The 14,169-nt window shown below is 45.7% G+C and overlaps 2 protein-coding genes across 2 annotated transcripts in view; both read right to left on the bottom strand.

Annotated features, from left to right (window-relative positions):
• Positions 1 to 1,883: 1,883 nt before the first annotated feature.
• Positions 1,884 to 7,747, bottom strand: LOC140247326 (uncharacterized). Its single transcript, XM_072326855.1, has 6 exons — positions 7,672 to 7,747; positions 5,905 to 6,246; positions 4,679 to 4,741; positions 4,466 to 4,562; positions 4,101 to 4,221; positions 1,884 to 2,204 (listed from the first exon to the last, which is right to left on the bottom strand). The coding sequence occupies exons 1-6, from the start codon at positions 7,745 to 7,747 to the stop codon at positions 1,884 to 1,886; spliced, it is 1,020 nt and encodes a 339-aa protein (XP_072182956.1).
• A 3,942-nt stretch (positions 7,748 to 11,689) lies between these two features.
• LOC140252796 (uncharacterized) overlaps positions 11,690 to 14,169 on the bottom strand; it is a 5,189-nt gene continuing 2,709 nt past the window's right edge. Inside the window, exons 4-5 of the mRNA XM_072337921.1 lie at positions 13,926 to 14,101; positions 11,690 to 12,022 (exon numbers count right to left, since the gene is read on the bottom strand). Of these exons, the coding sequence (XP_072194022.1) occupies positions 11,690 to 12,022; positions 13,926 to 14,101 (509 nt within the window). The remainder of the gene's footprint in view (positions 12,023 to 13,925; positions 14,102 to 14,169) is intronic.

Raw genomic sequence — 14,169 nt, 5'->3', positions numbered from 1 at the left:
GATCATCCATGGCCGACAACTCCTGTAACAGAACTTGTCAGGTTTTTGGCACCCTAGATGCCTTCCCAGGTCTCATCAGACATCCAGAAAACATACTTCTCCTTGTGATACCACACTTGCCTAAGCAAAACATTCATTCATCAGAATCTCAGAGCAGACTTGGGAGCATGTTCCCATTGCTTACTGGGTATAAACTCACCTTGCAAGATTCTTTGCAAGTTTTCCAGGGATTCATGGCAGGACTGAAACCATGTTCCCTGTTGGTTACTTTGCCTTTCAGTGACCACAGTCAGTGTTCTCTGCTGGACAGCCTCTGTTCATTTCACTGCGTGATGCTGTGGCTGCACATCCTTACTTTACTATCTTCCATGACTTTGAGGGAGGCCATCCGCTGCTGGAGAGAGGACTGCAGATGTCTAACCAGCCAGTCCTGCTGTTTACATGTGCATAGCAGGCTGCTGTGGGAAGTCCTTTTCTCATCCCAGAAGAAGCACAAGGCCAAACACGTGAAGGCAGGCCCAAAGCAGGAACATGGAAGGCAGAAGTGCAGCACGTAGGTGCTTGTCTGTGGCCCTGGATATCACTTGCCTGGGGAAGGATTAACTATCTTCTTTGTATTTTGGATGTACAAGATAGCCATGCTTTCACTTTCAGGGTGCATAACAGGAAACATTTCTTAACTGAAAGGGTAATAAGCCCTGGAACACATTCATTAGGGCAGTGATTTTTAGGTGGCCCTCTGTACAGCTAGGAGTTGAAATGGATGATCTTTATGGGACTCTTATAACGTGGGAGATTCTATGATTCTAAATGCAAATCAGAACAGAAAATAAAAGCAAACACCTTGAGTTACAAAGGCACTCCCTGGAGGCCTTTCCACCTGCGATTCATTCCACCTCCAAGTCCTGATCTCTTCCACTAGAGGGTACTCTGCCACTGGAGAGAAATGCACTCTGCCCTGAAGCTGCACAAGCTGTCAGGAGTCTTCCCTGAGACACTGGTAAAGTTTCACCTTAATAGAGAACAGAAGAAGCTTCCCATTATAAGCTCATAAACTTGTATCTCTTTCCCAAATATATATCTCAGTACAGTCCCACAGGCCTTGGTGCATCTGCAGCACAGATCCTTCTGCCTGATTATTAGTGCCTCCTCAGCCTTGCGGGGCTCTTGTTCCAATGACTGTCCTACATCTCAGTAAGAAAAACAAAACAAAACAAAAAAAAAAAAAAAAGAAAAAACAAAACAAAACAAACAAAAAAAATTATCACACTGAATTGGAACTTCTTGTTCCCATTGCTCCTACCTTGACTGCCAGGTGCCTCTGACAGAAAGACAGGGTCACCATCTCCACAGCTGTAGGATCCAGCTAGACCACCCTTGACTCCCAAGCCACATGTCCATCTACTTACAAGCTGGTCCACCTCTATGCTTGCTGGCTCTTATACCTGCACACCCACACTCACCCCAGAAACCACATGCAGATGCTGACCCTGATCAATCTGGTGGATTGTTTGGTTTATGTGGTTGTCCTTATTCCCCAGCAACATGGTCACAGCCCAGCTGCTGGCACTAGACCCCCATACACACAAACACATCAAATAAAGAGTTAAGCTACTAAGAAATAGAAAGTTATTTAATAAGAAAACATACATTGTCTCCCGCTGCATCCCATCCCACTTCCCATGCCCTCATAAAACAACAAAGACCCATACGTTTAAAAGATGCACCAGTAGTGATTTATCTTGACAGTATATAAACTTGACTTCTGGGACTAAATGAACTGCTGAGACAGCACCAGGAGGGTCTCTACAGGCTGTCTCTTCCTATGAGCCCTTAGCTTGGATTCCCCACCCACATGAAGACCACAGTGCTCCTCTGCACTTCTAGCAACAGGGCTTTGGTGGGCTGATTTCTCTCCTGTACTGGGACAAGGAGTAGCCAGGGCAAGACAGTTCAGACTCCTCACATTCCTCACATTCCTCTATGTCGCTGTTGTTATTCAGGAGTTTGCGTCCCAGCTCATCATTGCTCAACTCAGTAAGCTCCCCCTGAGGTATGTTGTGGCTGGTACTGTCTTGGCTGCCAGCTTCCTCTGAAAACAGAAGCCTTTTTTTTCTCTTCCAGGTTACTCTTTCTTTGTTCTCTTCCAGATATCTCATCGGAGTTGGTAGCCTTTTGCGAAGTTCAGATCCTGGTGTCTGCCTCTGTAAAAGAGTCCGCACAATAATTAACCATGACCATTATAATGAAGAGAACAAAAGGGCTCCTGTTCACAGCGATGGTGTGGTGGTGACATCCCTAAGCCACTCTGTGATCTCAGCATAAACCACTGGCACAATTTTGCTTTTGCTCAAGCATAGTGTGTTGAGATGCTCAGGCACTCCATGAACATACCTGGAACTGCTGCTCCTTGAACTGTGGCCTGATCTGAGAGGTACCAAACTGTATAACCTGGGAGCACTGGAACGGCACAACTGGGACAACATGCCAGGATTGCCTCATCTGCATTGTGGCCAGAATTGAAAGTTTTCTGACTAAAGGCAGTTATCTCAAGGTCCTGATGTTAAGGGATTCCTAAGCAACCCCTTGAGTTCTCGAGGAACCTCAGCGTGCTGTGATCTTTGATAAGCCCTGGAGATGGGACAGATTATTTTTGAGAATCAACACTGAAGAAGTAGCGTACCTTTTGGGACAGATCTCATTATACACTGAGAGATGATGATGAAAGGGATGCTCAGTAATTCAACCTCCCCTCAGAATACTCTGAATGTAAATTTCAGATGAACCTAGTCAATCTCAAGCCCTTAACTAAGTCATTGTATTTCACGGTAGTAAGTTCGACTGAATCGTTGTTAAAATGGCTTATGAAGTGGACCCCAGCAGAGCAAGTCCAAGACCACCTCATGAGACTGAACATGTACAAGTTTATGATGCCACATGACATGCACCCCAGAGTCCTAAGGGAAATGGCTGATGTTGTTGCCAAGACACTCTCCATCATATCTGAAAAGTCGTAGCTGTCAGGTGAAGTTCCCAGTGACTGGAAAGAGAAACATCACTCCCATATTCAAGAAAGGAAGAAAGGAAGGCTCAGAAACTACAGGCTGATGTGCCTCATGTCTGCGAAGCAGATCCTCCTGGAAAAGATGTTAAGGTGCATGTGAGACATGGAGGTGATCTGAGACATCACAGCTTCACCAAGGGCAGATCATGCCTGACCAGTCAGTTGGCTTTCTATGATGGAGTGACAGCATTGATGGACAAAAGATGTCATCCACCTGGACTTACGCAAGGCCTTTGACATGGTTCTGCAGCACATCCTTATCTCTAAACTGGAAAGATATGAATTTGAAGGGAGAATTAGGGGTCCTGGTAAATTAAAGACTTAGCATGAGCCAACTGTGCGTGATCACAGCCTTGAAGTCCAACAATATGCTGGTCTGCATCAAAAGAGGGGGAGTCAGCATGAAGATGAAAGTGATTATCCCCCTCTACTCTATCTTCACAAAGCCCTAGCTGGAGTATCGTATCCAGGTTTGGGGCCCCCAACGCAGGTACTAGTTGAGCTTTTGGAAAGGATGAAGATTTACAGAGGGCTGCAGCACTTCTATGCAAATAGGTTGAAGAATCTGGTCTTGTTCAGTCTGGAGAAAAGAAGACCCCAGCAATACCTCACTGAGACCTTCCAATTTAACTGGAGATTGTAAACAAGAGGGGAATAAACTTTGTACACGTATAGATATTAATAGGACAAGAAGGAATGGTTTTAAACTAAAAGAGATTTAGATGAGATTTTAGGGGTAAATTTTCCATTGTGAATGTGGACAGACACTGGAACAGGTTACCTAGAGAAGCTGTGCATGTCCCATCCCTGGAATCATTCAAGGCTGGGTTGGATGAGATGCTGGGCAGCTTGGTCTAGTGGGTGGTGACCCTGCCCATGACAGTAGTGGAGCTGGGTGGTCCTCAAGAACACTTTCAACCCAAGCCATTGTATGATTTTATCTCAACAGAAGAGTTTTGCAGTGTTCCTCACAATAATTGTCCAAGACTTCTGAAAGATTTGGAGAATTGCTGGAAGTTCTGGGCATTTGCATTACCTCATTTTGACAAGCGCAGTTTTGGACCTTCGGTGTTTTCAGGCTTTTGGATTGCTCACAGACATCCTGCTGTAAACCTTTCTCCTTGGCAGGTGTGCTATCTGCTCTGTGCTTCTGCTGTCTGGAAGAAAAACAAACAAACAAACAAAAAAAAAGAAAATCAAGAAAAACAACCACAAATTCATCACATAATACTTAGAAATCTAGCATTTAGAGTGAATCTTGTTGCATTAAAACTAGTGTATCCATCTGGGTGAGTTTCCAGTGCAAGTACATAAGAACACCAACAGGAAAGAGAAAGGCAAATTGCAATGTGAACACAGGTAAGCCATGTTATTCACAAGAAAATGAAAAATCACTCTTACTTTCTCCTCTTCCTTTTGATTAGCCAAATGATGGGAAGTATCAAGGTTGCTAAGACAGCACCTATGAAGAACACAAGGATGATTCTCTTCTGAATACCTACAAATAAACACAAAGCAGGAAGGAGTGTCAGTATGTTCCTCCTACCCTCTCCCAGAGGTTGTGACTAAACTGAAATATTAATCATTTTACTATCAAATAAATACCAGAAATACCTCTTGTATTGGGGGAATCCATATCCAACATTTTGACTTCCAGTTCAATTGCATTTCCACTTTCTGTAAAAAGAAGTTTTATAATTAGGGAAGTTTTTCATCATTCCTGAGTGATGTCCTATAACATGCTCTATGAGAAAGACTGCTCCCCAGTATTCAACAGTAAGGACCTATTCTGCTAGTACACTCCAGCTGGGGATGCTGCCGGAGAACATCATCCTTAAATAAGTGATTACATACATATAAAAACATACAGAGATGCATGTTCACCTGTGCAACCTGATTTAGGGTGAATGAACTTGATGATCTCTGGAGGTCTCTTCCAACCCCAACGATTCTGTGTTCCTGTCATTCCTATGTAACTAATATACACATACACACAACATACAGCCACAGAAATACTATAGGAAGGAGCCTTCTGTATGGCTTCAACTCAAGAAATATTCATCCCACATAAGGTCTGCACTCTCAGAAAAGACCTCTAACAAGACCCGACTCTTTAAGACACGTTGCACTACTATAACTGCACACACCTGTGCTGATCTGGACAGCAGACAAACAAGGGGGAATCACACACAATATGGTTATAATTTTGTTTCCTGGGAGCTGGCTAGCAGGGTCACTACTGATACTGATTTCTAAAGTACTCAGTGCTTCAAGCTGCATTTCTCCATGCAAACTCAGCCTTGACTTTTTATTGTGAGCTGAAACGACTTCATTTTCCTTCACAAGCCAAGGCGCAGAGGTAGCTAGCAGAGAAGGTGCATCTGTTTGCCACTGTCACTGTTCTATTTGGGTTTTGCATACAGTGTATCTTGGGGGGCCTGACCAGGCCTTCATCAACCAACTAGGTGATATCAAGGGAGGCTTTCCTGTTGCTGAGCAGACAGCAGTGAGGAAATCTTTAGTAGCCAAAATGGTACTCAAATTCTATAAGCTCAGAAATTGATGATAGAAGGTATTAATTACACTCAGTGGTGAGTTAGTGGTCAAAGCTGGACAGGTCAGCCTTCTGTACTAGGGTTCTTATCCAAATGCATCCCATGGCTTAATTACCTTCACTACCACTATGGACAGGTGTGGTCATTCTGGAGAATGTCCACTGAGCAGATGCTGCTGCGTGGTAAATTGAAACGAATGGAGGAAATAACATTTCACCTGCCCCCTTACCCCATCAGACCTGTGCAGCATGCCAGAAAGCAAGAAGCTGCTAGTTGGAAACTTACTCTGAACTTGGAGACATAGCTCTGGGCTGCTGAAAGAGCCATAAGGGAACACATTGAAGATGCATCTGTAACAGGATGCATCCTCAGATGTGAGATTTTGCAGAGTGATGGCAGAGGCGTTCAGGGCTGCTACAGTGAAACGTGCCTTCCTCTGAAGTGATTCCAGCATTCGCAGTCCGTAGGTTTGGCTGTAAGTGGCTATGTTCCTGAAGGATGATCCATTTATCTTCTGCCAAGTTACTTGCAAGACATTCATAGGGAGCAAGAAGTCGCAGGAGAAATTTGCCTCTTGACCGAGGGTTGCTTCAGTAATGCTTTCACACTTCACTGCTTCCTCCAAATCTAGAAACAAACCAGAACACAGGATCAGACCGAGAGAAAAAACATGATTTAACTTGGAAAAGCTGTAGTCCCTTGAAACATCGTGTCTTGCAGCATGCTGAAACTCTGCTGAGAGTCCACAGAGGCTGTTTGGAGATGCTCAGACACCTTTGTTTGCAGGAGACCTTCACTCAATTAGTCTGTGCTGTGCATTTCCTAGCCATGAAGCAGTGCTTTGGTGAGGAGAAAGAGATAAGAGATCAACAGATGGGAAGATGAACCAATGAAGGACTTGAGCATGGGTCCTGTCTTGCTGAAAGACATTAGGGGTTCAGCAGCAAATTCAGAAGACTGAATTGTATGCTCTGGCAGCCAGGAGGATCAACTGTACCCTGGAGTGCATCAGGTCAGCTCAGCCAGCTGGGCAGGGGAAGGGACTGTCTTACTCTTCTCTGCACTGTGTAGCCTCACCTAGAGCTCTGCATGCAACTATGACTGCCACAATGTAGGAAGGACATAGAACTATTAGACAATGTCCAAAGGAAGGCTAAAAATGTGGTGAAGGGTCAGGAGGGCAAGACATATGAGGACAGAGTGAGTTCACCTTGTTGGTTCAGTCCAGAAATCAGCGTGGAAGCCTCACAAATGCTGCAGACCCTTGCGATGGGAGCTGAGGGCAGCACTGAACTCTGCTCTCCGTGACAGCAACAGGACCAAGGGAAAGGCACAGAGCTGTGACAGGGGAGGGGCAGCTGGGGGATAGGGACAGGTCAGGAGCAGAGACTGGTGGGCTTGAAATGAATGCCCAGGGCAGTGGGCATAGCCTCAAGATGCCAGAGTTCAAGAAGCTCTCGGACTTAGGGTTTGAACTTGGGGTGGTCCTGTGAGGAGACTAATGTTGGACTCACAGATCATTATATACCCTCCCAAGTCAGGGTATTCTATGATTCTATGCATTTCAGCTTCCCCGTTCATGCCGTTTGGGCAAGGTGTATTAGAAAAAAAACAACCAAGCCATTGAGAACAGGATCATCTACCCACTCCCTGTGTGCGGTCCCTATATGTGGCCCCAGACACTTAGGGCTGCCTCCCACCCCAGAACTGGGCATGAGACAGAGATGCTAACCCTCCTGCCTCAGCCACCTCCTTGTCCACAACCCACTGCTGCCAAAATCTTGCCCCAGACAGTCCAGGGTTGTGCTGTAAAGCCCCACTAAAATGGCTCTTTTGCAAGAGAACATCTCTGAGCCCCCCACAATGGCATCTATGAAGGTGCAGAGTGCCACAGCCTGCCCCAACAGAAACATGCATTGCTCAGAGATGTGAACTGGAAATGCAAAGCTGTGGTGCTAAGGAGCTCAGCTTAGCCCCTGAGCCGCTCTGTGTGTCCAGGAAGGCTGCATGCACTCCAGAAAACCTCCATGGGGAAAAAGCATTCCTACTTACCCCTGGCAGCCACCAGCCAGCAGCTCTGGCTGAGCAGAAGTAGGCAGAGCCCAGCACAGCAGGTCTGCAGCAGCATCGTGGGGCCAAGTGTGTATCCCCAAAATGTGGCACTACCCCCCACCATCCATTGAATGGAGGCTGCCCTACAGGTTTTGTGCCTTTTTCAAAAGTCTCCCAGGAGACCAATCAGCAAGCACTTCCTTGCACTTCATCCTGCCTGGTCAATCATTAATCCCACCTGGGAATCATTGCTACCACCCATGACGCTCATATTACTGGCAAGGCAATGCAGATTAATTCCCCAGACAGCAAGGTCTCTCAGGCTTAGAAATAACCAACAACCCCTAAAAAGAGAGCAGGAACGCTTGGGGTTCCTCACAGGCCTGTCAGAGCCACCCTAGAAAGCACAGCCATCACAAGAGCTCGTGCCTTACAAGGTGTAACTGTTCTGAGTAATGCAGGTGGCTGGTGGCCAGAGGGAGAAAAAAAGAGAGTACAGCAGCTCCCAGTTTTACTCTGCTTTGGGAAGAAGTGAAGAGAGGCACTACACAAGTGTTACTGCCCAGCAGCGCACTGAGCACCATGCTGGGCACCAACCCTGCAGTCCCCAGAGAGATCCAGCAGCAAGGACTCACCAGCAAGAACAGGAGTTGGATGCTCCTTCTACAGCAACAAAAATGTAAAAAAGGTAGCAAAGGGCAATTTACAGGAAAAACTCACCCATATGGAAGCCTTCAGTCTGCTGGGAAACGCAGAGGCAATCTCCACCAAAAAGCAATCTCCAAGAGATGCTGCCTTAGTGGTGGTGAGCCTTAAATGAGGTCTAGAGGAGGTGGAATCTATCTCCCTCCCTTCCAGGAGCACAGCTCAGTTACTCTCACCTGTGCTCCCACAGCTGACCCAACACTTGCCTCAGCTGATTAATCAGAGGTTCAGGCTGTGATTACCAGTTTTCCATACACTCCTCCTCCATGGAGACAGCATAGAGACAGCCAGAAAGTCTACTGCTTCGCTCCAACCTGCAAACCAAAGCCAAGAACACAAGCTGCATTATGAAAGGAGTCTGTAGAGGGCAGATTCGGCTGAAGATTCCCCTCCCTCAGTCTGTCAGTGTCCAATGCAGTTCCACAGACCTAAAGCCAGCAGGGTGATGTGGACTTGTGCTCAGGGATGTGCCCAAGGATTTCACTGTTCAGCCACACAGCTCTTAGCCACAAAGTAACCCAGCAGGGAGACCATGCACTGTGACAGTTTCTGGTTGTATTTGCAGAATAGTGACCTCTGTGCTTGATGAATTTGTTCTGGACTTGTCTTTATGAGAGGGAAAAGCCTATCTCACATGCGTATCTTGCTGCAAAGCATTTTCCATACAATTTCTGTCTGTGTTCATCTCTGCTATTTAGGAATTCAGTGCTTCCCCCAGACAGATGATCACTTGCATCGGGCTTTGCTTAATACATACTTCTATGGTGAGTCTCCCAGAACATGTTGGCAGCTGTAGGTGCCAGTTGGTTATACCAATCAGAGCTACAACTACAGAACACATATGTCCAAGATTACCACATTAGTTTGTAAGCTTGATCAGAGTGCTGGTTGGGATAAATAAATAAATAAAGCATTAAACTATCCATCAGGAAAAGCCAAGCTGAAGGCTCCACTTGTAACCCACGTGACAACCAATTTCAAGGCTAACAGGAGTAGCATGTGGCTTTCAGAAGGCAGGAAATAGCTGCCCTTTAAATGCAAAGTTGTATGTGGCTGAAAGGTGACTTGAATTATTGCTAAATCTCCCTGAATTGAAAAACCCAGCTGCAGAAAATCCAGCTCCCTCACAAGATTATTCTTGGTTGATCACACCTATAACAGAATTTTCAGTTTTTTGGCACTCTAGATGCCTTCCCAGGTGCTATCAGAGATTCAGAAATCATACTTCACCTGTTGATTCCACACTTGCCTTAGCAAGCCTTTCAGTCATCACAAATTCAGAACAGACTTAGGAGCATGTCCCCATTGCTTACTGGGTATAAACTCACCTTGCAAGATTCTTTGCAAGTTTCCCAGGGCTTCATGGCAGGACTGAAAACAAGTGCACTGTTGGTTACTTTGCTCTTTAGTGACCACAGTCCGTGTTCTCTGCTGGACAGCCTCTGTTCTATTCACTGCGTGATACTGTGGCTGCACTTCCTTACTTTACTATCTTCCAGGACCCTGAGGGAGGCCATTCACTGCTGGGTAGAGAACTGCAGATGTCTAACCAGCCAGTCCTGCTGTTTACATATGTGTAGCAGGCTGCTGTGGGAAGTCCTTTTCTGATCCCAAAAGAAGCACAAGGCCAAACACGTGAAGGCGAGCCCAAAGCAGGAACCTGGAAGGCAACAGTGCAGCACATAGGTGTTTGTCTGTGGCCCTGGATATCACTTGCCTGGGGAAGGATTAACTATCTTCTTTGTATTTTGGATGTCCCAGACAGCTAAGCTTTCACTTCAGGTTGCATAACAGGAAACAGTTCTTCACCAAAAGGGCAATAAGCCCTGGAACACACTTATTAGGGCAGTGGTTATGGCACCTGACTTGACAAACATCAAGAAATGTTTAGACAAGACTCTCAGACACAAGGTCTGATTTTTGGGTGTTCCTCCGTGGAGCCAGGAGTTGGAATCGATGATCCTTGTGAGTCTCTTATAACATGGGAGATTCTATGATTCTGTTTGTCTGATGAAGTCAGATCAGAAAATAAAAACAAGCTTCTCGAGTTATAAAGGCACTCACTGGAGGCCTTTCCATCTGTGATCCATACCACCTCCAATTCTTGATCTCTTCCACTAGAGGGTACTCGGCCACAGGAGAAAAACGTATTCTCTCCTGAAGCTGCACAAGCTTGTCAGGAGTCTTTCCTGAGACACTAGTAAAGTTCCCTGTAATAAAACAGAGAACCGAGGAAGCTTCCCATTATAAGCACTTAAACTTGTAACTCTTTCCCAAATATCTGACTTGGTACGGTCCCACGGGCCTGGGTGCATCAGCAGCACAGATCCTTCTGCCTGATTATTTGTGGAGCACCAAAGGAGAACCAGCAGTAATGTCTTAGTCAATATTTGTTAAATACACAGCCTTCCACAACCATGACCTCTGCCCTCACAGCCTTGCTAGAAAGTGGAAACAGAGTGAAGAATTCAAATAGAGAGGAAGTACCCATAGTGCCAGAAATGGCATCACTGTGTGACTCAGTCTAAAGGAAATCTGGGATGTCACCTTGTACAGGACCATGCACGAAGTAGGAGTAGGGAGATCAGGTTGCTCCAGGCCCTGTCCAGGTGAATTTTAGCCGCGTGTGAGGATGGGGTCTCCTCAGCCTTGCTGGGCTCTTCTTCCAATGTCTGTCCTACCTCTCAGTAAGAAAAAAATACATTTATCATACTGAATGGGAAAATGTAGTTCCCATTGCTCCTACCCTGACTGCCAGGTGCCTCTGACAATAAGATAGTGCCACCATCTCCACAGCTGTAGGATCCAGCTAGTCCACCCTTGACTCCCAAGCCACATGTCATCTACTTACAAGCTGGTCCACCTCTATGCTTGCTGGCTCTCGTACCTGCACACCCACACTCACCCCAGACACCACATGCAGATGCTGACCCTGATCAATCTGGTGGATGGTTTGGTTTGTGTGGGTGTCTCTAGTCCCCAGCACCATGGTCACAGCCCAGCCACTGGAAGTAGACCCCCAAACACACAAACACATCAAATATAGAGCTATGCTACTAGGAAAAAGAAAGTCATTTAATAAGAAAACATACATTGTCTTCCACTGCATCCCATCCCACTTCCCGCACCCTCATAAAACAACGTTTTATAATGTTTTCTGAGGTTTTAAAGATGTTCCAGAAGTGGTTTATCTTGACAGTATTCACACTTGACTTCTGGAACTGAAGGACTGCTGAGACAGCACCAGGAGGGCCTCCATAGGCTGTCTCTTCCTCTGAGCCCTTATCTTGGATTCCCAACCTGCTCAAAGTCCTCAGGGTTCCTCAGGACTTCTGGCAGCATCGCTTTGGTGGGATGATTTCTCTGCTGTACTGGGCCCTGTAGTAGCCAGGGCAGGGCATAATTCAGACTCCCCACATGCCTCTGTCACACTATTGTTCTTCTCGAGTGTGCAGCCCAGTATATCACTGCTCAAGTCAGTGAGCTCCCCCTGGGGTATGTTGTGGCTGGTACTGTCTTGGCTGCCTGCATCCTCTGAAAACATGAGCCTCTTTTTTGTTTTCCAGGTTTTTCTTTCTTTGTTCTCTTCCCAATTTCTCCTCAGATTTAGTTGCCTTTTGTGAAGTGAAAATTTTATTGTCTGCCTCTGTAAAAAAGTCAGCAAAATAATTAACCATGACCATTATCATGAAGACAAGGAAAAAAAAAGGGCTCCTGTTCACAGCAATGGTGCGGTGGTGCCACCCTTAATCCACTCTGTGATCTCAGCATAAGCCACTGGCACAATTTTGCTTTTGCTCAAGCATAGCGCGTGAAGATGCTCAGGCACTCCCTGAACATACCGGGAACTGCTGCTCCTTGAACTGTGGCCTGATCTGAGAGGTACCAAACTGTACAACCTGGGAGCACTGGAACTGCACAACTGGGACAACATGCCAGGATTGCCTCATCTGCACTGTGGCCAGAATGGAAAGTTTTCTGACTAAAGGCAGTTATCTCAAGGTCCTGATGTTAAGGGTTTCCTAAGCAACCCCTTGAGTTCTTGAGGAACCTCAGCATGCTGTGATCTTTGATAACCCCTGGAGATGGGACAGATTATTTTTGAGAATCAACACTGAAGAAGTAGAGTCCCTTTTGGGACAGATCTCATTATTCACTGAGAGATGATGATGAAAGGGATGCTCAGTAAATCAGCCTCCCCTCAGAATACTCTGAATGTAAATTTCAGATGAACCTAGTCAATCTCAAGCCCTTAACTAAGTCATTGTATTTGACTGTAGTAAGTTCAACTGTATCATTGTTAAAATGGCTTATGAAATGAACCCCAGCAGAGCAAATCCAAGACCAGCTCATGAGACTGAACGTGTACAAGTTTATGATGCCACATGACATGCACCCCAGGGTCCTAAGGGAAATGGCTGATGTTGTTGCCAAGACACTCTCCATCATATCTGAAAAGTCGTAGCTGTCAGGTGAAGTTCCCAGTGACTGGAAAGAGAAACATCACTCCCATATTCAAGAAAGGAAGAAAGGAAGGCTCAGAAACTGCAGGCTGATGTGCCTCATGTCTGCGAAGCAGATCCTCCTGGAAAAGATGTTAAGGTGCATGTGAGACATGGAGGTGATCTGAGACATCACAGCTTCACCAAGGGCAGATCATGCCTGACCAGTCAGCTGGCTTTCTATGATGGAGTGACAGCATTGATGGACAAAGGATGTCATCCGCCTGGACTTATGCAAGGCCTTTGACATGGTTCTGCAACACATCCTTATCTCTAAATTGGAAAGATATGAATCTGAAGGGAGAATTAGGGGTCCTGGTAAATTAAAGACTTAAAGTGATCCAACAGGGTGTGCTCACATCCCTGAAGTCCAACAATATGCTGGTCTGCATCAAATGAGGGGGAGTCAGCAGGAAGATGAAAGTGATTATCCCCCTCTATTCTGTCCTCACGAAGCCCAAGTGGGAGTATCGTATCCAGGTTTGGAGCCCCCAAAGCAGGTAAGAGTTGAGTTTTCGGAAAGCATGAAGATTTACAGAGGGCTGCAGCACTTCTATGAAAACAGGCTGAAGAATCTGGGCTTGTTCAGTCTGGAGAAAAGAAGGCTCCAGCAATACCTCACTGAGGCCATCAAATTTAAAGGGAGATTATAAACAAGAGGGAAATAAACTTAGTACATGTATAGATATTGATAGGATAAGAAGGAATGGTTTTAAACTAAAAGAGAGATTTAGATTAGATTTTAGGGGTAAATTTTCCATTGTGAAGGTGGACAGACACTGGAACAGGTTAACCAGAGAAGCTGTGGATGCCCCATCCCTGGAATCATTCAAGGCATGGTTGACGAGATGCTGGGCAGCTTGGTCTAGTGGGTGGTGACCCTGCCCACGACAGTGGTGGAACTGGGTGGTCTTCAAGAACACTTTCAACCCAAGCCATTGTATGATTTTATCTCAACAGAAGAGTTTTGCCATGTTCCTCACAATAATTACCAAAGACTTCTGAAAGACTTGGAGAATTGCTGGAAGTGCTGGGCATTGGCATTACCTCATTTTGATAAGCACTGCCTTGGACCTTCAGCGTTTTCAGGCTTATCGATTGCTCACATACATCCTGCTGTAAGTCTTTCTTCTTTGCAGGTGTGTAGTGTGCTCTGTGCTTCTGCTGTCTGGAAGAAAAGGAAAAGAAAAGGAAAAGAAAAGGAAAAGAAAAGGAAAAGAAAAGGAAAAGAAAAGGAAAAGAAAAGGAAAAGAAAAGGAAAAGAAAAGGAAAAGAAAAGGAAAAGAAAAGA

The sequence above is a fragment of the Excalfactoria chinensis genome, chromosome 1 (genome assembly GCF_039878825.1).
Source record: "Excalfactoria chinensis isolate bCotChi1 chromosome 1, bCotChi1.hap2, whole genome shotgun sequence".
Classification (NCBI taxonomy): Eukaryota; Metazoa; Chordata; class Aves; order Galliformes; family Phasianidae; genus Excalfactoria; species Excalfactoria chinensis.
The sequence above is the reverse complement of the archived record's forward strand: the minus strand, read 5'-3'. Positions and strand labels throughout refer to the sequence as shown.

Coding starts and splice junctions, on each gene's coding strand:
- LOC140247326 (XM_072326855.1), bottom strand. CDS start 7,747: ATGCTGCTGCAGACCTGCTGTGCTGGGCTCTGCCTACTTCTGCTCAGC. Junction 4,742..5,904: donor GCTATGTCTCCAAGTTCAGA/GTAAGTTTCCAA, acceptor TTCTTTTTACAG/AAAGTGGAAATGCAATTGAA. Junction 2,205..4,100: donor ACTGCGCTTGTCAAAATGAG/GTAATGCAAATG, acceptor ACTCTTTTACAG/AGGCAGACACCAGGATCTGA.